Source organism: Xyrauchen texanus, chromosome 16, assembly GCF_025860055.1.
Source record: "Xyrauchen texanus isolate HMW12.3.18 chromosome 16, RBS_HiC_50CHRs, whole genome shotgun sequence".
NCBI lineage: Eukaryota > Metazoa > Chordata > Actinopteri > Cypriniformes > Catostomidae > Xyrauchen > Xyrauchen texanus.
The window spans coordinates 6,473,288-6,499,170 of NC_068291.1; the positions used below are offsets into that span (position 1 = coordinate 6,473,288).

The 25,883-nt window shown below is 37.2% G+C and overlaps 2 protein-coding genes across 2 annotated transcripts; both read left to right on the plus strand.

Annotated features, from left to right (window-relative positions):
• Positions 1 to 13,306: 13,306 nt before the first annotated feature.
• LOC127656588 (paired box protein Pax-1-like) lies at positions 13,307 to 14,748 on the plus strand. The gene is made up of 3 exons (XM_052144970.1): positions 13,307 to 13,435; positions 13,856 to 14,455; positions 14,711 to 14,748. Exons 1-3 carry the CDS (start codon positions 13,432 to 13,434, stop codon positions 14,746 to 14,748), a joined length of 642 nt encoding a protein of 213 aa, XP_052000930.1. The 5' UTR covers positions 13,307 to 13,431.
• Positions 14,749 to 14,923: 175 nt separating this feature from the next.
• Positions 14,924 to 15,823, plus strand: LOC127656589 (paired box protein Pax-1-like). The gene is made up of 2 exons (XM_052144973.1): positions 14,924 to 15,236; positions 15,578 to 15,823. The coding sequence occupies exons 1-2, from the start codon at positions 15,135 to 15,137 to the stop codon at positions 15,821 to 15,823; spliced, it is 348 nt and encodes a 115-aa protein (XP_052000933.1). The 5' UTR covers positions 14,924 to 15,134.
• The last annotated feature ends 10,060 nt before the right edge of the window (positions 15,824 to 25,883 follow it).

Genomic DNA, 25,883 nt, shown 5'->3' on the forward strand with positions numbered 1-25,883 from the left:
GATGTTCTGCATCCTCTTTGGAAAGAGCAGGAAGATTCAGGTTGTTAAATAAATTTGTATAATCATTCTCCGAGGGCTGACAGTCGCTAGAGTACAGTTTGGCAAAAAAGGATGTGAATGACTCATTTATATCTAGAGTAGTTGTCGCTGTTTCACCTTGATCTCTTTTGATGCATGCTATTGATCGGTTTTTCTCCTGATGTTTCAAAGTTAGGGCAAGGAGATGACTTGGACGGCTGCTTTGTGAATAATATTTGTTCTTAGTAATGTGCATTAAATACTCTACTCTATGCAGTAACAGATTGTTCAGTTCGGCTTGATGTGTCTTCAATTGAGATTCTATGTCTTTACTATACTTCCTTTTAAGTTGATTTTCTATTTGTTCGCATTTTTGTTCTAAATCTGAAATCTGACGTAGTCTATTATGCTTGATGTAAGATGAAAATCTGATTGCATTGTTTCTGAGGAAACCTTTTATGGAGGCCCATAAGAACATTGGGTTCTCTACACTTCCCTTATTAATGTCTACGAATTTGTTAAGTTCATTCTGTAGTAACGAGGAATTAAACCTCCATCTAGAAGACTTATTGTTCTTAATGTCTCCAAAACTAAATGTTGTTTCAATAGGGTTATGGTCTGAGATATGTCTAGGAAGAAGATTTATTGAGGAAGATGCAGAAACCAATTCACTAGAAGTAAGTAGGTAGTCTATCCTAGAAAAACACTTATGGTTTGGTGAGTAATATGTGTAATCTCTTGATGAAGGATTATGTAGTCTCCAAAGATCCACCAAATTGAGGTCCTTTGCTAAATTACCTAAAGCCTTAGAAGAAGCTATCTGAGTGTGAGTAGCGACATTAGCGGACCTGTCTAGGGTGTAGTCAAAAACTGCGTTCATGTCTGCGCCAATCACCAGGTGGTACTCGTCTAAAGTTAACAACTCTTTTGTAATGTTCTGAAAAAATGCACAATCAAAGATGGCTGGAGCATAAATACTAATAAAAGCTACTTTCCTTCCTTCAATGGAGGTACAGCAGAATGCTAGCCTTCCTGAAACATCTGAGCTTACTTTAATTATGTTTATAGTCAGATTACGTCTACCCCTTTGGTGCTACTGCCATCTGATGAGGCAGCAACCATTTTATATCTCCTGTTTTGTAGTCTTAAAGTATCATTAGGTTTAAGGTGAGTTTCCTGCAATAGCGCTATATCAGCCTTTTTACGATGAAGTAAATCTAAGAGCTTGGACCTTTTGAATGGAGAATTGAGCCCTCTCACATTAAATGACAAAACATTGTATCTATCCATTGTCCCTATTGAGGTATGTCCAAAACAAACTGTGTGTGATATGGTTAAAGTAAAATGCCGATGTGTATAATGAAATATGAGAAACTACTGTCATGAAATAATTGCCTGTGCTAGAACATATCCATCCCATGCGGAAAAAACCCCTGAACAACCTGGCCCCCCTACCCCTAAACCTCACCCTACCCCTAACCAACGTTGTCATCTGTGAGAACCACGAAGCGATGTCTAACAATGAACCTGTGCCTATTAGCCCCGATTGGAACAGCTTCTACCGTTTCCATAACTGAAACACGCTTGTAGAAATAAACTTGGTTCAAAAGAAAAGGAAAATACAAAACGGGAGATAACCATGCTTTTACATTACACCCACTCCACAGGCTAATAGCTAGCAACCCCCAGGTTAGATGAGAAAGCCCTGCATACTGAAAAACAAAACGTACATAAAGTGACATAACATTTTTTTTTTTTTTTAATAAATAAATATTAAATTACGTTTAAAGCTCAAGCATCATATGCCTACACATGTTGATCTGTTTGTAGTCATTCCATGTCTGTGAAGCGCAACGATTCTCTAGCAGTAGACCTGATGTTATTCTCATTCTGTAGAGTTGAAGTGGTGTCTTGTCCCGCGAAGAACAGTTCAGCCTCCTCTGCTGAATCAAACGATATTTTATCCCCTTTGTACGTGAGCTTCAAGATGGCTGGGTAGATCAAAAACGAGTCGATGCCATTCTGTCGCAATTGTGCTCGGATTGCTTTGTACTTATTTCTTCTCTGTACTGTTTCGGCACTGTAGTCAGCGTAGAATTCAAGCTGAGTGTTGTCTGGTAGCTTAGGTTTAGTATTACGAGCTCCCTGCAGTATGGCTTGGCGATCCCGGTAACGGAGCACTCTGAAGATCATTGTACGTGGCCTGGAGGGGTTAGCAGACAAGATTCGATGGGCTCTGTCAATTTCTATGGATTTTCCAGCCAGTGTCGGGATCCACTGCGGTAGCATTTTACAAAGAAATCCGACTGGATCATCCTCTTCTGCACCTGTTGGTAGGTTAATTAATCTCACATTCTTCCTTCTTGATCTATCTTCCATCTCTGTGACTTTCTTTCTGAGGTTGTCCAGCTCTGTGAGACAGTGGTTGGTATCTTTTTTAGTCTGACGAAGCACTCCATGCATTGTATCGACTTTAGCGGACACCTTTTCCATATTTTTAGCATGAGTGTTGATGTCGCTATTCAGTGATCTCAGTAGCGTCCCGTTTTCAGCTATTTGACTTTCAACCGTAGTTAGTGCTCTAGCCAAAGTCTCACTCAGCATTTCGGTTACAAGGGCTCTCCGCCTCTACCGTCTGCTTAATGAGCAACGAAATCTCCTCAGGGAGTAAACTAGCTAAGGAAGCTCCTGAGCTAAGGCTAGTTTTGAATCGCTTGCCCGGGCTTTGTTTTGCAGGCGAACTTGCACTTTTCTTTGACGCCATTTCACGATATTAGTTTAAAAAAGACTATCCAATATGTTAAATGAACAGATTTGTTTCAAGAAACAAGCAGTTAAGCTGCCATTCAAAGGGCTTTTGGCAGGAGCTCAGTGTGAAGCGACCATCTCGCGGCGCATCTCACCGGAAGTCCCAATGCCCCGAAGTTGACGCCTGACCTCATTGAATGCGGCCCGAGCCCGGGCTATCTTGGCAGTGTGGTCCGGAAAGACTGAAATGGTCAAGTCCCCCACTTTAATTCGTTGGAGCTCTCTCACACAGCGTAAAATGTCAACACAATCACTATGATAGTGAAGTCTACACACAATAGCTCAAGGTCGTTCACCGGGCTTGGGCTTAGGTTGAAGGGTCCGGTGGGACTGGTCCAAAACCGGCTCCTTCTCCAGACCAAACGCTCCCTTTAGCAAGGCAGCCACAGCAACAGTGGTACAGGTGGCAGGCCCCTCTGGAACTCGCACTATCCTAATGTTGTTACGCCTTGACCTAGACTCCAAATCCTCACATTTATTCTCCAACTTATCTACGGTAGCAGTGAGACACTCAATGGTATTTTTCATCTGAGCTATGTCATCGGTACAACCTGAGAGAGCATGCTCCATTTCCCCGACAGTACCTTTGAGTGACAGTATAGTAGCATCGGTAGCAGCTTTATCTTTAACCAGCTGTGTTTTCATGGCTTGCAGATCAAGCCTGATCGTTGACTGGACATCCCCGAGCGTCTCCTGGAGTTCCTTTTTAAAAATATCGGCGATGTCGTTCCTCAGCGAAGCCAACAACTCGAGCTTAAGAGAGGCGATGTCAGGGTCAGGCCGAGGCAAGTCGGGCTCGGCGGGAGGAGGCGATTCACTCAGGGGTGTGGTCGTGGCGCGTGCACAAGGCCTCAATTGTGTCTGAAAAGTATTCCGAGTTTTCAAATTCTTTCCAGACATTTTAACGTAATTCAAGGTTAAATATGAAAACAAAAACAGATTAAAGTAAGTCAAGATCAAATGTATGACTGAAAAGCGCAAGTAAATTACAATTTTAATCAAAAACAGCAGGAGCCCCCAACTTTGCGTCCTACTCCATTAGCAGCTCCGGGAATCCCCCATGTCCTATGATTATTAATAATTAACATATACTGCTCCTGTCTGAACATTTAACTCAACAGGTTTTGCTTCAGGACCCAGATTTTACATTGAAAATCAAGTGGCACCATAGTAAAAACATAACCTGTATTTAATGTATCCTGGGTCGCATTTTCTTTTACGTTGCAAAGTTTTGTTCATGGTTTTTAAGTACAAGGACATGCGTCGTGACATTATTTTTGTTATTGACGTCAAGTTTTCTCGTCCCCTTTTATTACACATTTATTACCCCATTTGCTTTCTAATTTCAAACATAATTCAAACAGAACATACATATTACACAGGAGGAAATTCTCCTCATTACCATAGTCTAGTCTTGAATAATAGTAATAATAATAACAAATTATAGTATTTATGAAAAAAATAAGTACTAGCTGAATCACATCTTGAAACTTTAACTACAACTACCACTGTTGATATAAAATGAGGTCTAATAGATTCTACATTATAGCATATGAAAATATAGCATGTCATTTAATTTTGTAAATATGATGTGTAATGATTTGTTTTTACCATATAACACAGTGTTGCTCTTTTCCTTCTCGGTGTGTTTGGCATATCAGGGCAGCCTACTGTTCGAGAAGTTCGACAGTACTGCTTTAATCTAGAAAAGTCTCACTAGAATTTAAATTGGTCACATCAGATTTGAGGTCTGAGCTCCGCAAGCCTGGCCATTGCACGCACGTGCCAGAAAGAAGAGCTGATCGTGATCGCGAGCTGGTTCAGTTACACTTGTGCGATAGTGCATATGAGAAGCCTTTAGCTGATTGCGCGATTATCATGAATTCACATCGGCAGTCCTAAATAGGCTATTACTTGGACGGCTGCTGAAATATCTTTAATGTGAAAACCACGTCATTGTTCTTTTCCTGCTTTCCTCCACACAGTCCGAATAGAAGTGCGACCCACCAGTTGAGAAACACTGTGACACACACATGTTGGGTTTCTTTGTTTTATGGGGACTTTCCATAGACAAATTGGTTTTTATACTGTATAAACTATATATTCTATCCCCTAACCCTACCCCTGAACCTAACCCTCACAGAAAACTTTCTGCATTTTTACATTTTCAAAAAACATAATCTAGTATGATTTATAAGCTGTTTTCGTCATGGGGACTGACAAATTGTCCCTACGACATCAAACATTTTGGGTTTTACTATCCTTATGGGTACATTTGGTCCCAACAAAGTGATAAATTCAGGCTCACACACAACAACTGCCATTCGCCACTAAGTGGCGCTGATGTCACCATGACACTTGTGCCAGTCTATGTGCACCTTGAGGCCACATGAATTGTTGAAAGCCCGCTGGCAGGAGGTCACGGGGCAGACCCAGATGGCACGGGTTGACTGACTGAGACGACCGGCTGATGGACCACCTGTGACCCTTACTGTGCCAACTTGTGTGCTTTAGCCATCCGGTGCTCCACTCATTGTTGTGAGCGTCGCTCCTCTGCCCTCCGTTGTTGTTGGAGGGCGACTGCCTCCAACTGTCCAGTAGTGTCCTTCATGAGCCTCCTCCACAGAGGCCGATTTTGACACCGTTGGTACCAGTCAGCAGCAAGTCCATTCAGCTCCACATCACCACCTCCTATACCACATCACTCCATTTCCTCTCCAGCCCGTGCTAGGCCCGTTTAGCCCCCTCAATCTGGCCGAACAAAAGCTGTTTAGGCATGTAGTGGCTGGGAAAGCGGGCTACATTGCACAGCCAACGCAGCCTTTCCTGCTGGAGGAGCTCACTGATGGGACATTGTCCAGATCTTTCAAGGATTTGTGAGCTGCTCACACATTCCAGCCTGTTTAAACCCAGGATGGATCGTAGGCAGGTCAGCCTAAATTTTTCTAACTGGCGAAGATGTTCCATTAACGTGGTCCATGTTTCGCAAGCATAGAGAAGGGAGTGAATGACCGTGGCCGAGAAGAACTGAAGCGTTGTGCGAAGTGACAGACCAGGTAGCTTCCACACAGCGATATTGAATAATCCTTGCCAGGACCTTTCCCGGAACACTGAGGAGTGAGATGCCCCTGTAGATGTTACAGTCTGTGCGGTCACCCTTCTTAAAGACAGGGACCACCAGGGCATCCTTCCAATCTTATGGAAGCCGTCCAGCGGTCCAGACTGTTGTTATGATGTCATGTAGGGCAGTCTGTGTACAAACGCCACCCTCCCTCAGCAATTCGCCTGGGAGATCATCTCTGTCAGCATACAGTACTTCCTCAATAGATGGCACCTCAGCCAACCACTCACAGGGGGTGACTTCTTCCTCCAAGATTTGAGGCACCGCAGCCTCAGATAACCGTAGATAAGAAAATGTGAATGGTATGAGAACCATAAATTTTCATACTGGGGTATACCATTCTTGAACCCCTAAAACTAATCAGGGCTAGGATGCGAGCAAATGCTAGTGAAAATTACTGTGTGTGAATATTGAAAATTATTTGGCCACACGGGTGTGAGTGACTTGTCATAAAAATGTATGAACTTATAACATCAGAATCAAAAGCCCTATGCATCTCAAAGTCACGCTTCAAACTCTGTTTAAAACAAATACATAAATAAACTAAAATTGTGGGTGACTTAAAAGTGTGAGTCTGGTAAAACAGCAAAGTATCCATTTTACTAGCTATCACTTAACTATGTCACCTAGCAGTGCACTGGGAAAAGAAAGATACTTACATCTCGTATGTTGCACACTCGCACACAACACATGAGTAGATGCATTTTCTAACCGAAAAATATAGGGTAATTTCATTGCATGTTATTTATTTGACCTTTATAACACAACCATTCAAGTGTTTCTACACTAGAGGATGCACAAAATTCGTTTTTGCCAGTGAGAAATTCATGACCTCTATTTGAATATTATTTTAGACTGGAATTAAATTAATACAACAGTACATTTTATCATTTTTTCGCATTCCCCCATCATCACCTCACGTATCCCCATGTGTACGTGTATCGTAGTTAGGTGAATCGCAGATTCATCTCTTTAACCAGGTATACACCTAATTAATCCCTCAACTTGTAGTTTTGCTGCATTATTCAGGGTTTCCAGAGCCGAAAACCATTCTCATATTCTATAACTCTGCTTTAAAAACAAATGGCACGTATACTAATATTATTCCATTTGTTTGCTTGTCTCATCCTATATCCTGAGGTTAAAAGTGCCTGCCAGACCTAGCTTCGGTCCAGCACTCCCACAGCTATGTGTTTCTGAGCAATGACTACTAACTGCAATCTGTGCCAACCAGACAGCGAGTGGCACTTCGATGATCACTGTCTGCATCCCTTCAGTCTACTACAATGGACATCACAGGGGATGAACTGCTGTCAACTTCAGCTGAACATCAAGGAATACTTCACTGGCCACTGCCTGCACATTGGTCTTGAGACCGAAAATTAACCCCCACAACCTTCCAGCCAGTCTGCATGGCACACCTTACAGACCACTGCCTGCATCATATCAATTTTAAGATGGAATACACAGATACATAATTACTGCCAACTAGAGCATTTACCAGCCAGACAGCAAAAGACACTGCATCTACGTGCACTTCCTCGCTCAGTTCGGGATGGACTTTTATAAACACTAAATCATTAATCTTACAGTTCAATCAAGATCATTTAGCTTTAAACATTGTCTACCAAAATATCTGCTAAGTTTATTTAATTAATAACATGTAGGCTATTGTACATATTAAGACACATGGACACCTGCCAGATATCATCTAAGGGTATGTAATCTAAAATTGGCTAATTCATTATAAATGTAATTTCTAAATTTAGTAATTAATTTGGTAATTTATAATTAATTGTACTGTAGTGTTTTATTTCACACAAGAGTAGTAGCAATACTTAAACAGTTAAAATGTTTTACAATACGGTTTCCCTTGTTGTATTTGCCTTACAGTGAGTATTTGTTTATGATAGTTATTTGTTCAGTGTGACTTTAATTCGGGAGCATTTCCCCTGTTTAGAAAAAAAGGTTGAAAGTGGGATGGGGCTTGCGCGGAGTCGGGCTCTCTTCTTGAATGTGCACTGAGTGCACAGGTGCTGCTGTTATTGCTGTTTGGCCGGTACTTCTAATAAAGAAGATAAGTTGAATTACACCGTTGTGACCCGTGTTTATTTTATGTCATTCACGCCTACGGAGACTGGAGTGTTCACCGACGCACAGTCACAAAATAAGGGTTACAGGTATAAGTCAAAGCATTCAATTCTGGTGACTTTGAGAGACGGTTTTTTTCTCTCGAGTAGTCCTATGAGTAGCGTTGATGTAACCATTTGCAAAAAGCATTTATTCCAATAACCGTTCAGAACAAACGTGTTCTGCTCCAAAACAAAGCAATGTTTGCTTTGTTTTGGAATAGAGCAGAATGCAGGAATAGAGCAGAATGCAGGTGTCTCGAGACGCATTTTTATCAGTTGAAGTTCTTTTTAACGCTTGGGAGATGCTAAAAACACAGTTAAACTTGACACAGTTGTCAAAAGACATCCATTTAGCGAATGTTTACATGGAAAACCATTGAAAAACAGCGCGAGCGGACGCAAAAACAAGTTCGGTTTGAACTGCCCCTTGTTCATATGACACAGCACTAGCTGAAGTTTCTCAAAGTTAGGCCTACCTCTCAAAAAGACAGCCTTTTGTGTCAACTGATTTTAGGTAAATTTCCATGGATCCAGCGCTGTTTGTTCTCTGCATTCGTAAATATGAAGATAATGTTTTACTCTGTGAGAAACGCTCCAAATGATTCAGTGAGAGAGTGGTCTAATTGAACTGAATGACAAATAGTTTCAGGCTGGGTTTCCCTAAGCACTAATTAGTGTGTTAGTAGCACTTAAGTAGTACTTAATCTCTATATCGCATTTCCCAAAAGCATCGTTATCTAAGTAGTTCGTCAAAAATGTGTAAATTAACGAGAGATTTTAACCACTCTTAAATCCATTAAGTGCAACTGAAATGTATCTTTCTGGCAACTTTCACAGTTGATAAAAGGCAATAGCACATTCTCCGCATTCTGCACATGTGACGTGATCAAAATTGCAAGACACTAATACACCTTATATTAATCTTCTTAGATAAGCATAATTGTAATGGCAATAGAAAGATGACATGTTCTTATTAAACAGATTATTTTAGAAGACGCACGTGAGTATGTGATCATGCAGTTTAAAACTAAAATATGCCTTATAAATAATTAAAATAAAGGAGATTAGAGTGAGAGTGTGCAATGTTATATATATATAACATTGCATCATATATATATATGAGAGCCCCTCATGATTGACATCGCCAACATTCACGTTACATGCATTTATTGCGTCACTTTCATTAATCTCTATGACTGGGCATCAACACATCTGAAACTCTGTCTTGCTAAATCCATCATTATTTATTTTATTAAATTCTGTAACAGTTCAAACATTTCAGCGCCTCGACAAGGTTACAAACAAGTTCTGTGTTTAATACTATTTACATATTATTTTCAATTTGAGAAGAAAATCTCCTGGACATATCTGGCCAAAGTGATCAGCACCAATTTGAACAGGACAGCTCCCATAACAAAGCACTTAATTTCTACTTTATAACGAGCAATCTACATGCTGGTTTGGGAAACCCATTTCTCCATCATAAAATAACGAGCGACTTTAGTTAAGATGATCGTAAAAGTTGCAACGTTATCGGGAAACCCAGCTTCAGACAGTTATTCAAGCCTGTTTGGCCAATTTATTGAAAAGAACCCATTCAAAATAATTATTAATTCACATATTGGGCATTGCTAGTTATTTTAAACTGGCAACAGAAATACTGAACACACACAAGTTGTCATTTTATGTGATTTCCGACAAGTTCATTTGTACGATTTCATCACGTGCAAATGCCCATATGGAAATGATGTCTAGCAAAGTCATTGGCTGTAGTGAAAGTGGTAGGAATTCATACAAGTGCAGTCCTAAGATATAATACAATTAGGTAAATTAAGAAAAGTCATTTGAATAGGCCTACTTACGATATCGCAGTGGGAGTGTGTAGGAAATATTCTGAGAGCAAAAGTTTCTCAGGTCAATCGGAGTGATGGCATGATCACTGACACCGGTACAGCGCTGCAAAGACTAGTGAATCTTTGCCCAATCCGTATTCACTAACCTTGGGAACCTTGCGCCTTGCCGCCCAACAGATGAATTTGTGAAAACGAAAGATTGCAAACGCACTGCATGTGAATGAGACAATGATTGTGTAATAGTAGGCTATTAGATGCTTCTGCACAAAATACTCACAAATGCAAACATAGCCTAACTATGTAGATAATGTAGGCTTAACATTTAAGACAACAAATATAAACATTTCCCTCAAGTAATTTACAGGGATTTATGACTTGCGATCTCTAAGGTGACATTTTAGCACGTGATGGACAGCGACAGCGCTGAAAGACTCGCACAGGAACACGCGACAAAAATTTTTTTTATACAAATAAGCTACTAATATAAATAATAGGTAGGCCTATTTGTTCAATTTCTGACAGTTTCATGCAAGAATTATTGTTATCCGTGTGAAAGACCCTATCTCGCCGTTCAGGTGTCTTTACATAACCAGAAATCTTTCGATTTCAGATCCAGATAAGGATAGAGGGAGAGATGGCGGACATAATAATACAACCCAACCATTTGGACACAACAAACAGTGTATATTCAAACTTAAAGTAGTTTATTTAAACATCAGTTCAAAGTGTTTATTTGATTATACTGGATCATGTGGTTATATGTTGTTTCAGAAGGAATTAAATACATGCGGGAAACGACTACTGAATTAGATATTATAGCAACAAAGATGGATGTCATTCCCCGTTTAAAAATTCCTTAACCCTTGTTTTCATCGAGTTATGCACATAACATCATTTTATGTGACATTTTTGTATTTATTTATTTAGAAAAAGGGCTTTTCTTATTTCTTCTACCTATGTAAACTGAAATACAAACTGGGTTAGATGTGGAACGTCATTCGTCAAAACATTAAGCCGTATTTATTTGACAATTCAGACGTAGCCTATTTCAGACGTATTTATTTGACAAAAGTGAAACAACATACATTTTTGCATTATATATGCTAATTGATTGCATTTAAATGCATTTGAACTGAAAAAGAAAGAAAGAAAGAAAGAAAGAAAGAAAGAAAGAAAGAAAGAAAGAAAGAAAGAAAGAAAGAAAGAAAGAAAGAAAGAAAGAAAAAGAAAACTAAACAATAAACATTTTACAAATAAATAATAAAATCCGTTTAGCGCACAAAAAAATCATATAAATTCGAATTACCGACGCGCATCACATAAGCATTCATAGCAATGCGAAACAGACTCCTTAACGCAGGCTATTTTAAGTTAAATGTTTCTGTTTTAATAATAAAGTTAGTGAGAATGCGTTTTAACCTCATTGTATAGCGGCAGAATTGGACAACGAAGTGTAGTCCCTAATTTATCCAGAGGAGGGAGACTTTTGGCTCTCTGTTCGCCATCTAGCTCATGTGTTGATGAGTCTTGACCATGGCATAGACCTGTCTGACTATGTATCTTTTGAAAGGTTTATTTCATATTAACTCTCGCCTTGAAACGGTGATAACATCGCGCTTTATACATTGTGGGCATGGTTAGGTGATGCTAATGCCTATTTATTGTAGGACCATGTAGTCACACTAAAATTGTGCACACAGGAGACAGAAAATGTTTGCTCCTTGCCTTCGTTACATCAAACTAACCATTGCTATTCATGTTGCTGCCACCACATGTTGTCCAAATGTTGTGAGATGGTCTGGAACTACATTCTCCATGTGATTAATGGTGCACTCAGTCATTTTTTCCTCATTAAAAAGTTTAACTCCTAAAGACATGGATTGTAATTTTGCAATATATGAAGGAAATCATGATCACTCACATTAAAATTAATATCAGTAACCTTATAAAAGCTCTTTTATTCTACATGGATTGGGTCTGCACATGGGGGCTGCCATGTTAGAATTACATGACTAGCCGAATGATACTCCCTTCAACTCAGTAACCGTCCTGTATTGACATGTTCACTCATTGATTCAAGTAATCATGGCTGACTGTGAGTACTATTTCTACCATGACATCTGAAACTGAAAACTACTGATTTCAAATTATGCTGCATCCAAGCCGCTAGATGTCAATGTATGTCCAAGATGACACAAAGCCAAAAGTTACTGAGTGCACCTTTAAGTTAGAAACATGTGAACACACATGTATGGACGGTGACACTGTTTTTCGTTCTACTGGGTCGTCTGTAAACTTTTACAAGTTAAATTGTGTAAGCTAATAAACTATACCTTCTTTACTTCAACAAGAAACTCTGATAATGCTGGCATTTGGAAATCAGTCAGTAGGCCTACCCATAGCGTATTCCAGTGACAAATATATCGATTACATTGAGCCTTTTTTGTGTAGGCCTACGTGTGCTAATAAATTAATGCATTTTCATGTTATGTACACAGTTAATTATATATATATATATATATATATATATATATATATATATATATATATATATATATATATTTATTTATTTATTTTTTCATATATTATATATTGACAGTCACGCTAATGGAAAAAGAATGTCCTCCAAATAATTTTAAACGTTTATCTAAAATGGCAAAATTCACTGTTTACTTAAAAAAATGCAAGTTACTGCAAATTTGGTGTTTTAAAATGATGGATTAGAAATTAAAGCAGAAAGAAATAAACGAAAGGGCTCTGATTTAAGCGCTAAATAGCCTAGTTATACGCGTCACTGGTCGTTTTGCTACACATGGCTTGATCGTCAGGCTTTCATCTAATATACACTTATTCATTAAAATAAAAAAGTGCAATTTAATCAAATTCAATATGTATATGTTCAAGATAAAGTAGCCTATGCCGTCTTCCTTTCATATATTTTGCCTTCTCCTAAGAACACCTCGAAAACGTATACGCCTATTGTAGCTTTTCTGTCGCACATCTACTGCCATTGCTTTTTTAATAGGCTACATGTACATTTAAATAATTTATGATACTTAACCTATCATGAGGGTTAAATGCAGCTTCAATCTTCCTTTCCAGACTGAATTAATACATTGAAAAAAATGTTATTGCTCATTCTGGGTGGCGCACATTTGCACGCACATGCAGCTTATACGAAGACTCTTGGGCCAATGAAATCGGCCAATCGCTCTGCGCGTAACCAGTTAGATTGACGTGTAGAACTCCTCAAATTAACTCCAGCCAACTTCAGCCTGCGGGATCAGAACAATATCTCTTTAACGGGAGAGGGTCACCCTTATCCCATTCTACATTGGACTGTTTTTAAGTTTTACATGCAGAAGCTTTGCCGCCGGAAAAGACAAAAGGTTTCCCGAAACATAGAAGTCTACTACTTCTCAACATCTCCACATGCTGCATGCAGCTGCATGCAGCCATCGAGGGGAAGTTATTTTAAATAAACGCATCACAAGCTCAAATGGGTAAATTTTCGTTCAAATCAAACAGTAAACATATTTTATTTCATTAAATTAGAAATAACAGTAAACTGAGCCTTGAATTTTAATATATAGTTGTTTGCTTTAGTTTTGGACATGCAAATCATCATAAATAAAGAAATAATAAAGCTGCATTGCTATGGGTTATTGTAGCCTATATTGTACCCAAAATAACAACTGCATTCTATCAGGCAAATATTAGCCTATTCTCTGTCCATCTGCGCTGCCAATTTCAAGTAAAAATAATTTGGGGGAAAAGAGAATGAAGAAGGAAAGGAAAAAAGCCGTTCGCCATGTTTACGTAGCAATTTATGATTTGGTTAGCTCATTTGAATATGCACATGCTTTGCAATGCTACTTTACCACATTCATATTCATACGTTTAATGCAATTGGTTTCTTTCAGAGCAAACCTACGGGGAGGTGAATCAGCTCGGGGGAGTTTTTGTCAATGGACGTCCTTTGCCCAATGCTATAAGATTACGAATAGTGGAGTTAGCCCAGCTTGGGATTCGACCCTGTGACATAAGCAGACAGCTCCGGGTATCCCATGGGTGTGTGAGTAAAATCCTGGCGAGATACAATGAAACTGGGTCGATTTTGCCCGGCGCAATTGGTGGGAGCAAACCACGCGTTACGACTACAAATGTTGTAAAAAACATACGGGAATACAAACAGGGAGATCCGGGAATTTTCGCATGGGAGATCCGGGACCGTCTTCTCGCGGATGGAATATGTGATAAATACAACGTTCCTTCGGTCAGCTCCATTAGTCGGATACTAAGGAACAAGATTGGAAACCTCTCCCAGCCCATCCAGTCCAGCATCTCCAATAACCATATATACCCGTATTCATACCCCAATGCAATGTCTCCTTCCGGGACCAAAATGAGCAACACAGCCGGTGTCCCTGTTACGGGTGGACATGTAAGCATTTCCCGTGGTTGGCCTTCAGCGCATACGGTCAGTAATATATTGGGTATTCGGGCTTTCATGGATCCGACAGGTGAGACTTATTGTATATATATATATATATATATATATATATATATATATATATATATATATATATATATATATATAAATAACTTTAGATTTTAAATGAAAAAACTTAAGATAATCTTAAAGAACCATTGACATATACGGAATTTAGAAAACATAGCAATCTAATTTAGATGATTGTATGAGACACTATCTTGGTATGGCAAAGTATTCTTGGACATTAATAAGGCCTTCACATTCTCGGTATTCTGACTTATAGTTCACGTCCAGTCGGAGCAAATTATCCATACGTTCTAGTTCGAATTTCTATGAAAGATACTTTTTTAATTAAATCGATACATTTCCAAATCGCGAATGGAACCCCATTTGATATAGCTAACCATCATGTTTGTAAATGTCATTTTCTTTCGGAATAAAAACGTGTAAAAATACATCTATATTAACCTTATGTAATTCTTCAAATTAAATTTGTTGAAAACCTATTTAAGTGTATGTACAGCATTTCTGTTATTTTAATGATTCAAATGATTTTGGAATGTATTTGAAATATTATTAAAATAAATACATTTAAAGGGAAACGAAACTAAATAAATTGTTACCTAAGTTAAAACGGTAATGTTATTCTGCTTGGAGTAATTATTCGATGGTGCCATGCAGAGCAGAGCAGAGGTTACGCACCAAAAATGGAGGACTGGGGTGGTGTCAGTAGAGCGGTATTTCCTTCTGCTCATGTAGTCAATGGAATAGACAAACCAGCTATCGATGCAGACATTAAATACCCTCAGGTACAGTAAACATTACATCATCTTTTTACTGTTTCTGATAGGTACAGGCTTTATGTTTTGTTCACACATAATCTAGATGGCCTTTTTGTACACTTATAGTGTACTTACCAGTAATGTGTAATACAAATCAATTATTTACTAATATGTAACCTTATTTGTATAGAGCTGCTTATAAATACACTTGTTAGTAATATATCTGGCGTAATTAATTTACACGTAACGTGATATCAATGTAAAGTGCGTTTTTGTTCTAAATCTGTGAAATATTTACAAAAAGAAAGAAACAAATCTAGTTTTTTACAATTTTCTTTGTCTGTGCATATTTTCTCTTGGTTCTTTAGCCTTCATCGACTTTGTCTAGTTATGTCCCGGCGTGCGCTTACTCTCCCTCCAACCAGTATGGCATGTACAGCGGTCCGGGCAGTTATGTGAGCCCTGGGCATCACTGGCAGACCCAGGGCACCAGCCTCTCCCACACGGGTGGTGGTGTGACGATGCACCCGAGTGATATCCATTCTTCTATGGCGTTCAAACATGGTGTGCGAGACGGTATACACAATCATGATTTGACACGAATCACACGTTAACTGTTGTTCTTTTCGATTAAATTTGGTAGTTGTATGGTAAAAAAAAAAAAAAAAAAAATATATATATATATATATATATATATATATATATATATATATATATATATATATATATATATATTATTATTATTATTATTATTATTATTATTATTTATTTTTATTTTTTTACCATACAACTACCAAATTTAATTTGTGTCTGTGTGTAAAAAGAATGATTTTCCAGTATATTTAATGGTTAAAATGTATACTATGTTTAACAAGAGAGTGCATGTACATTTTACTGTAAATTATTGTAAATAAATTACGTTGAAAAAAGAAAAAGAAAACTGTAATCGGGCGTTCCCAGCATTCCCTGCTTGGCCCATTATATTTTATGGGAATAGTTACTTCTTCTTATTTTTAATATCAGTTATGTACTTTGGGATGTTCTGTGTTATATTAGTTAATGTTTATTGCATAAGTTTAATTTCACATATGTTACCCTGATGGTGTTTAGTGTTTGTGTGATTCACACTGAGCACTGTCTCTACGCGTATTGCGCATGGAAGAGCCACTACAGATTAACTTCATTTCATAATGTGCCCTTCTGTAATTGCTACGATGATTAACGATACAATATAAAATGATAAGCAGTTTTAAACAGATGATCGCTTAATATGATCACTTAATATTATAAACGACGGTACTGAGCCATAAAATGAAGGCTACCGTAAAAACAACCGTTTTTAACTGTAACATTTACAGGTGGTTCTGTAAAGGTGATTATATTTTTACTACTTTTTTGTGAATAATAATTCTATAAATAATGTATAATTGTTAATTTATTTATTTAGTAAAAACTGTGGTATTTCTTATACAGTGTACAGTATAACCTCGAGTAGATTTTCATCTTAACTGGCTTTAAGTAATATTGATCAGTTATTAGCCAATTTGAAGAATTACAAAAAAAAAAACCTTAAACGCCATTGTCATATGTATGTATGGAATATTAATTAAGCCTATCAATGCATTAACACCATCACAGTTCATTAAAACAATAATAATAGTATTAATAAAATAAAATAAAAAAATTAAGAAAAGGAAGCAAGGAACAAAAAGACGACTTCCTTGATGCTTCCAGAGCATCTTGTGGCCTTTGCTGAAGAGCTCATATTAATTCGGTTATTACTCATGCGGCTCTTGCTCACATTTAAGCCTGCCCCCGATTTGTCACAAGCGTTCTTACCTAAACAATCAGACTTGCAAATACAGTTTTGTGTTGTACTGAGGTCATGTAAGGTCATCTGAGAAGTAGCTATTAGCATTTGTCCTCAGGTGGAGCCGGAACTCACCACGTCTTAAGGACCAACATATGACATCATGAAATTATTTGCCTCATTATTACGTAACGGCATGTCTACTGTTGCGTAGGCACGGGTGTACCAGGGTGTGCAAATGCCACCCAAAACCTTTGCTTGCACACCAAAATATAAGTATTTATGTATTGACGATTTAGTAGGGGTGCATTGATGTGTTGAAAATTCGATACATCAAAAAACTTAATTTAATAATCGATTGTAATGTCTGTAATAATAGTCAATGTGTGCATGGCCGTCTTAGGTTACATGTGAGCTCTCAGACGCAAAGGGTGGGAAAAGCGCGCAGAACGTTTTTGCCACCTAGTTCAGATTTCTGTGTCATTTTTCAAAACTGTGTGGGTCAATGTTGGCAAAATAAGTGATTCGTTTTCTTTTCTGCACCACTAAAGGAGCCTACAAAAATTTGGGACATTTTTAAGAATGCACTTGGACATGTAGGCCTACTGCGCGCCTTTACTCCTGATTATTATTTCATTAAGTCCTCATTAAGTTGTTAATTCAGTGACCCTGCTAGATTTAAATATGACACATAACTGCCTGTATTCATGACAGATTTTATTTATATTTGAATTATTGTTTCAGTAGCTAAATGTTCCCGTTAGACGATATGCCGTGTCTATATGACAAACAGACAGTAAATAGACTGTCTTTTTTATTAGTTGGCATCAAGACAGACAAGACATATATATATATATATATATGATAAACATCAGTATTCATTTTCTGTTTTTATTTGCAGGCACACATAAACCAGAGCTCCCTGTACCTACTCCCTAAACACAAAAATGCTCAAGACTGCTTTGTGTTATTGTGTTCCGCACAATACATCAAGCATTTCATTCTTATGCAAAATATTTTTTTTAAGCAGTGAATGTACAACCTGGTGTATTTGTATTAAGGTATATTGACTATGTAGTCTATATTCCCGAATAGGGGAAATTGTCCCTCCATTTACAGCTGTGTTTTCTGCAGATTATGAACCCTTCGAAAATAATAAAATCGAATCATCACCGAATTTCAGATTGCATCACTATTTCAAACCTAATATTTAGATATAGGCTTTAAAGCCTCATAAAGTATATCAATGGCCCATACAAAATTAAAACAGCATAAATAATAGAATAGAATTGCCAAGTTTGCAATAACAAAATAAAGTGTTTTACAAGCTTTTAATAATAAAGTGTTTTACAAGCTTTTATATCTGAATTATTTTCATGACATTTAGAGAAAGTTGAGTAATTATTGAAAATCTTATATTTAGAAAAAATCTGATCATCTTTTTTGAATGATTTTCCATAGCTTAGACAAAAGATTCTGAAAAAAACAAAACAAAGCCTGATCTGATGTGAAGAGAGTTTCTTTCAATGATATATAAATAAATACAATTATATATATATATATATATATATATATATATATATATATATATATATATATATATATATATATATATATATATATATATATATATATATATATATATATATATATATATATATATATATATATATATATATATATATATATATTATTTTTAAAAAATTTTTTAATTTTTGAATCAGTCAATGTGAGCCCACTTTAAACATTATTCATAACAAATATATTGCCTCCATTTAAGAAACACATTGTGTTTTATGGAGAGCCTTTAATTAGTTAAAATTAATTTTAAATGATAAATAAATTGTAGTGTTTAATAAGACTAAAATATATTATTCTAAACCAAGCAAATCAAAGACATAAAATGAAAGTTCCACAAGCTGCATTGGACTCGCTGTAAAAAAATCTATATAAACTGTCCAAAAAACGTTTTTTTGTATTTTTTTTGTATTTTTAAAGTAGATTGAACTATTTTATATATAAAAAGGTTGAGATTAGATACTTGATACTTTGACAAGGAATATTCTATTACTTAATATATAATGTATTTATAATATGTAAATATTCATAAGTAATATTTTCATCAGTGTGTTGGATTGTCTATTCTTATATATTGACCTTTCTGATATTGAGCTTACTAGTAGACAACATGTGTTTTTTGCTTACTAACTGCAAAGGACTGTCCATTTAGTGGATTTTCTGCAGAAACATTTTAAAAATCTGTGACATTTTACAGTTGTAAGAAGTCAGGCCTCCCACAGTTGTGGCTGAAGTCAACACCCACAATCCCTTGAATTTATTTCTGTATGTCTGGTCAAAGCAAGGTGACTTATGAGGGCATGTAAATAAAATTGTAAATAATCTGAATTTTGAATTAATAGACAGTTTACTTATATGTCTGTGTTTAATTATGTTTTGCTGTAAAAAGTTGTATTTTGTTTGAAGTCACCTGTCACCATCAAGGTGATTAGTGTTCACTTTGGTGAAGTTAATTTCGTTATTAAGTTGATTTACCTTTAAAAAGTTTAAAGTAATTGTGACCTATACCATTTTAAAAGTCAGCTCAACTATATGGTACCTTGGTTTGGCCAATACATGATCTTATGTAGAAATGTAGATCTGATTAATGAATTATGTATTTATTTATCAAGAATGTTGACATTTATGGTCATTACTTTCAAAATACAAGTTTGTTTGTTTTTTAAGTTGATTTACTTGTGCAGTAAATATCACTAATATTTTGAGCTTGCTGAACTTGTTGTATTGAGTTCATGGAACTTCCAATCCAACTTGAATTGTTAAGTTGATACAACAAATTTTCATGAAGTTGAGTAAACTTAAAAATGCTTTGCAGCTGGTTGCTTTAATTTTTAACGTTTACTCAATTTTTTTTTATTTTTCACAGTGCTCTAATTTGTACCATAACAATATATTAATATAATTGCATCAATAACAATACATAAAACCAATTGGCATCTGCAAATAACAATTTCTTCTCAGAACTAGGCTAACTTCACTTAAATACACTGTCTGTATAGTCAGTGTAAGCAATGAACAAAGTCTGCACAAAACTTTCTTTGAGTGATTAGTATCTTATCCAGTTTAAGAAAATACTAAAGGAAACCATATTCCAAAGGAAATTAAGTAACTCTTGTCAAAGATCAGACCTTGATAAAATTGTTTTAATAATAAAAAAATAATGTTCTATGATCCATAAGTCTATCCTTCTGTCCTCATGCCAGAATATGAATGGTGCTAGAATGAAAATATCCACCTGAGACCGAGCAACATTTTTTTTTTTGCAATTTGCATAAGAAACATATATATGCCCTCTATAGAGGACATGAGAATTCAGTTCCTATGAAAATGAATGAATGTTTTTTTTTTCTTTAAAATATTTGAATAAAAAAAAATAAAGATGTTTATAGCTTTTGAAAGTATTTTTGAAAGTTCTCTGTTTAACACGTGAATTTGCAGCACATTCATTTAATCAGTGTTCAATCTTAATGTGTGTTTGTCAGCACTTTTGCACAGAAATCTCATTTCACAGGTATATCTCATATCAATGTCTTTCCAGTAAAAGAAAATCATCATATGATATCCTGCTTTGAATACTCATACATTTTCTTTTCTTGAGATGTCTATTGACTCTAGTTACTAATGATAATTACCTGACAATACACATAATGTTCTTCTTTGCATAAAATGTGCTGAATTATGATGTCAGGCATTTTTAAAGACCAAAGAAAGGAAGTTGTCATGGTCAAACATCAAAACACATCCTCCTTTGTAAGATAAACTAGGAAACAATGGAAGCATGTATAGGGAAAGGGACATTTAAATGTTATCTATGGATATCTGTCAAAATGTCCTTTATACAGAGGAAAATGAATGGCTTTGTCTTAGGAGAATATAGTTATATTCCTGTAAATGTACAAAACATTTCCTAATTGAAGAATGTTTTTTTCTTGTAAATGCAGTATTGTAGTTGCAAGCTTAAACAGATACTCAGTGGTGAAACAAATCTCATCTGTTAAGCCAAACAATAGTGAGAAGTATGCCTTTACAGAGTCAGAATGGGACATCAGTGATCCAATCTGAGACTGAGTGATTTGTCACTGTCTCCGTTGTAAGGGAGAGATAGGACTGGCTCTGTAGAGACAAGTGCTCATCTTCTGCTTCCAACAAGCCGCTGGAAGTGATGGAGTGGCTTCACATTACAATATCGATTAATGTTCTTGTTTGACTCATTGTCTCAGCACTTCTGCATTGAGGTCAATACTGTGCTATTTGAGGTCAAGGATAAGTTGTTGTAAGTCTGTAACTAACCACAGGCAACATACAGCTTTCTAAAACAGTAGTTCAAAGGAACCAAAGTCATATCCTAAATGCTCCTTCACACTTTTTCACACTGTCACACATTATAGTGTACTATATGGTATTTGAAGCACTCCACTTAATAACTGTTTTACTACCATCTGTCATGTTGTAACAACTTAATAATTACCAATATCACGTTGAAACATGTAGGTCTCTTTCCTATATGACCACAAGCAATATGAGCCTACAGCACATATGAAGCATGTAACTATCATGAAGAAAAGTGTCTGCTGCACAGCATAATAAATTACTCTCTCCTATGTTTCAAAAGCTAACCACATCAACCAGTCACTTTGAAAACTGAGGCACAAAGACAGGATGATGACATCCATCTTTTCTAATTAAAACATAACATGTTCATGTCCTCTCTACCTTTCCCCATCAGTGGCCACACATACATGATCCTTGGTTAGAGGCAAAGGCTATTCAGCCTTATATGTGCAATAACATCAGTTTCCCTTTGAATAAATTGCCTGGATTTCATGCCATGGAGTTCTGTTTGCAAATACAATTGAAACATTTCTTTGTAGGATACAACCCTCTGAATGGTTGGTAAACTCCATTTCATCATCATATAAACAGTGAATTAAAGTGAAATAAATAGCTACAAATTGTGTTTCATGCATCCAGCTGAGACAGAGATTTTTGGTATAAAATATGTGCTCTACTAAGAGGAAAAAATGCCTTTGTGTATGTCTCAGTGGCTTCTGGTGCAATGGCTCTAAATATGTGATGACAAAATATCTAGGAATAGAAGGAGAAAAGCTTGATTCCCTCCAATTTTCAGGGACTAGAGAATCTGTGATTTATTTAAAGAGCTGAAATGAAATATGCAATGCGTCTTCATGCCATCACATACATTTCTGCAATTACCATCAAGCTGTGTGGTAAAGGACTTAACTGGCTCTGTCAAGTTCATTTTTGGCATCAATTCTTCTGAGGTGATAATAGGATGATGACATCCCTTAGAAATATGCTCTTTTGGTTAGCCACTGTGCTTTCTGTTGGTTTTGTGTCTGTTTTATTCAAATCCAAACAATGTGAGTATTGCAATGTAGTAAATATTCATCTTTGGCAGATGATGCCTTAAATGGATAGTTCACACAAAAAGAAACGTTCTCTCATCATTTACTCACCCTCATGCCATCTCCGATATAACACATTTGAAGAAAAATAGAAAAACACCTTAGCCCAGTAGGTCCTTGTAATGGGTGAGGATGGTAATGCGATTTTTTATGCTCCAAAAAGCACAGACAATCAGCGTTAAAGTCATCCATAGGACTTCAGTGGTTAAAGGAATCTCTTATAAAGCAATATGATTAGTGTGAAAAAGATCAATATTTATGTATTTTCTATCTATAAATCATCGCGTCCGGTAAGCAGCAGTATGCACATTTATGAGAGGGCTGAGGTCACGAAGTCTTTCCTGCAATGGCTTGGCTTCCTTGCAGCAGATGCTCTCTATATCTTTTGGCATTGTCTGGTATTGCCTACATGTGCACCACCACATCTCTCTCTTTCTCTCTGAGACTTGTTGGTCTTGCCTCCTTAATCTCCCTGTGCTCCTGATCAGAGTACTCAGGTTCAAATAAATATGGCTGTGCAAATCTCCTATTCTCCTCTTAAATCAAAATCGTATGACATCTTTGCTTATATTTGGTTTTATTTGTTTAAATTCTTGGTCAAAGCTTCTTTAAAAGTTACAACCAGTATTCTTTTTTCTTTTTTAAACCAACAATATACATATTTTGGAACAAGTTAGCTTACACACCTTAGCAATTTGGAGTATGCAGTAGCATCCTCTAAGATTAGAAACTGGAGAACGTGAGGAATAAAAGGCAGCACTTTTTGAAAATTAGTTGCTGACTTAGACTGAATATTTTTAGTTTGTGACCTCTACACTAAATTTAAATCAAAGGTATTCAACGTGTTCAGCTGAATGAACTGGATTCAGAAGCAAATGGAAGATGTTTTCTTTTTGTCTGAGTGTCTGGTTATGTGAGACGGTGAGACACTGCTGACTGCAATGATGCGTAACTCAGCGCTAGTGATGACAGATAAAGTAGGTAAGCTAGTAAGAGATTAATGTTTGATGTACATGCACAAAGACAAATGTACAATTTCTGCTGTGCTGTTCGGCAGGCAGTGTCTGACACAGGCAAGACATGCGGAAAAGTTTTTTTTTTTTTTTAGATAACTTTAAAGCTGCAAAAACTTCATATTACCAGACCAAGATCAACAGCACCACAGACACTCGTAGCTTGTTTAGAACATTCAACACACTTCTCTGCCCTCCCCCTCCACCACCTGACACATCACTGACAGCAGATACCTTCGCCACATTTTTTACTAATAAGGTTACAGCCATCAGCAATACATTCACTGCACCTCACCCTGTCAAACACCCACCTCCTATATGCAACTCTTCTTTCTCTATGTTCTCTCCTTTAACTGACACTGAGGTCTCTAAACTCCTCCTCTCCAACCACCCCACAACCTGTTCCCTTGACCCCATTCCATCACACCTTCTCCAGGCCATCTCTCCGTCCATCCACTTAATTAAACATACATAATTAAGTCCATCCACTTAATTAAACACACATAATTAATTAATAATAAACACACATAATTAACACATCCCTTCTTGCAGGCACTTTTCCCACTACATTTAAGCAGGCTTGAGTAACCCCACTGCTGAAAAAACCTGCATTTACCCCACACAGATAGAACACTACAGACCAGTCTCTCTCATCCCATTCATGGCAAAAACACTTGAAAGGGCAGTTTTCAATCAGATCTCTGCCTATCTCTCAGAACAAGCTGCTGGATGACAATCAGTCAGGCTTCAGAATTGGACACTCCACTGAGACTGCCCTGCTCCGATCATCCGTTCATCCGTTCTGATTCTGCTGGACCTTTCTGCTGCCTTTGACAAAGTCAACCATCAGATCCTACTCTCCACCCTCTCTAAACTGGGCATCACTGGAACTGTGCTTGGCTGGTTCAACTCCTATCTCTCAGAAAGGTCCTTTGAGGTAGCCTGGAAAGGGGAGGTATCCAAGCCGCATCAGTTACTTACTGGGGTACCTCAGGGATCAGTGCTTGGGCCACTTCTCTTCTCCATATACACAACATCACTGGGACCCATCATCCAGTCACATGGTTTCTCTTACCACTGCTACGCTGATGACACGCAACTCTACTTATCTTTCCAGCCCAACGACACCACAGTGACCGATCGAATCGCTGCCTGTCTGGCAGACATCTCAGCCTGGATGAAGGAACACCACCTTCAACTCAACCCTGCCAAGACCGAACTCCTTGTCTTTCCAGCCAACCCTGCTGTTGAACACAACATCACCGTGCAGCTGGGTCCAACTACAGTTTCGCATTCCAAAACGGTCAGAAATCTAGGGGTAACCATTGATGATTTACACTCTACAATATCAGGAAGATAAGACCCTTCCTCTCTGTACATGCCACACAACTGCTCGTTCAGTCACTTGTCATAACTAGACTGGACTACTGTAACGCTCTCATTGCAGGCCTTCCTGCATGTGCTATTAGACCTCTCCAAATGATCCAGAATACAGCAGCACGTCTGGTCTTTAATGAACCTAAGAGAGCACATGTTACACCACTCTTTGTCTCTCTCCACTGGCTGCCGGTTCATGCACGTATTAAATTCAAGGCCCTGATGCTGGCATACAAAACAGTCACTGGGTCTGCTCCAGCATACTTAAAAACATTTATGCAGAGCTACATTCCCACCAGAAGCTAACTCGGCTCTCTATCTTAAAAAAATGGCTAAAAACACATCTTTTCCACAAGCACTTAACCGGTCACAAAAAAAATAATAATAATTATTTATATTTCTTGTTGCACTTAAATCTGTTCTGTATACTATTCTGATGATAGTGAAACTTTGTAGTATGGCACTTTTCGTACCACTGTCTCCTTAAGATGATTCGCTTATGTTTTCCTCTTTTGTAAGTCGCTTTGGATAAAAGCGTCTGCCAAATGAATAAATAAATGTCAATTTTTTAAGGTGCAATAAGTAATATATTTACTGTGCTTAAGTATATAATTATCATAATATGTTATCAGAGATTTAGGAAACATGCATGCTAAGTTGAAATACTGGCTTCGCTGCAGCCATGGAAGCCAACAATACATTTACCTAACATTGAAAGAGTTGTAAAAAAATCTACATGTCATGGTATATAATTACGAACAATAAAAGAATTGCAAATGTATACATTAGTTGATCAACTTACAGTGTAAGGCTCATCGCTTGCCATGGTCAGTTTGCTCATTCCTGTTGTGTGTCCTCAACCTGGCAATCCGCATGAGCTTCGAGTCTGGGGAGGCAGATACTGGAGCTGGGAGACAACTCTCTCCAATATTTAGAATTTGGGCTGCAGTGCCCATTTTAAACGCTTGAT

Bases quoted from the DNA above. Each gene is read 5' to 3' on its own strand.
- LOC127656588 (XM_052144970.1), top strand. The intron at 14,456-14,710 runs GTGAGACTTATT...TCTGACTTATAG, and splicing joins GGCTTTCATGGATCCGACAG to TTCACGTCCAGTCGGAGCAA.
- LOC127656589 (XM_052144973.1), top strand. From the start codon at position 15,135: ATGGAGGACTGGGGTGGTGTCAGTAGAGCGGTATTTCCTTCTGCTCAT. The intron at 15,237-15,577 runs GTACAGTAAACA...TTGGTTCTTTAG, and splicing joins CAGACATTAAATACCCTCAG to CCTTCATCGACTTTGTCTAG.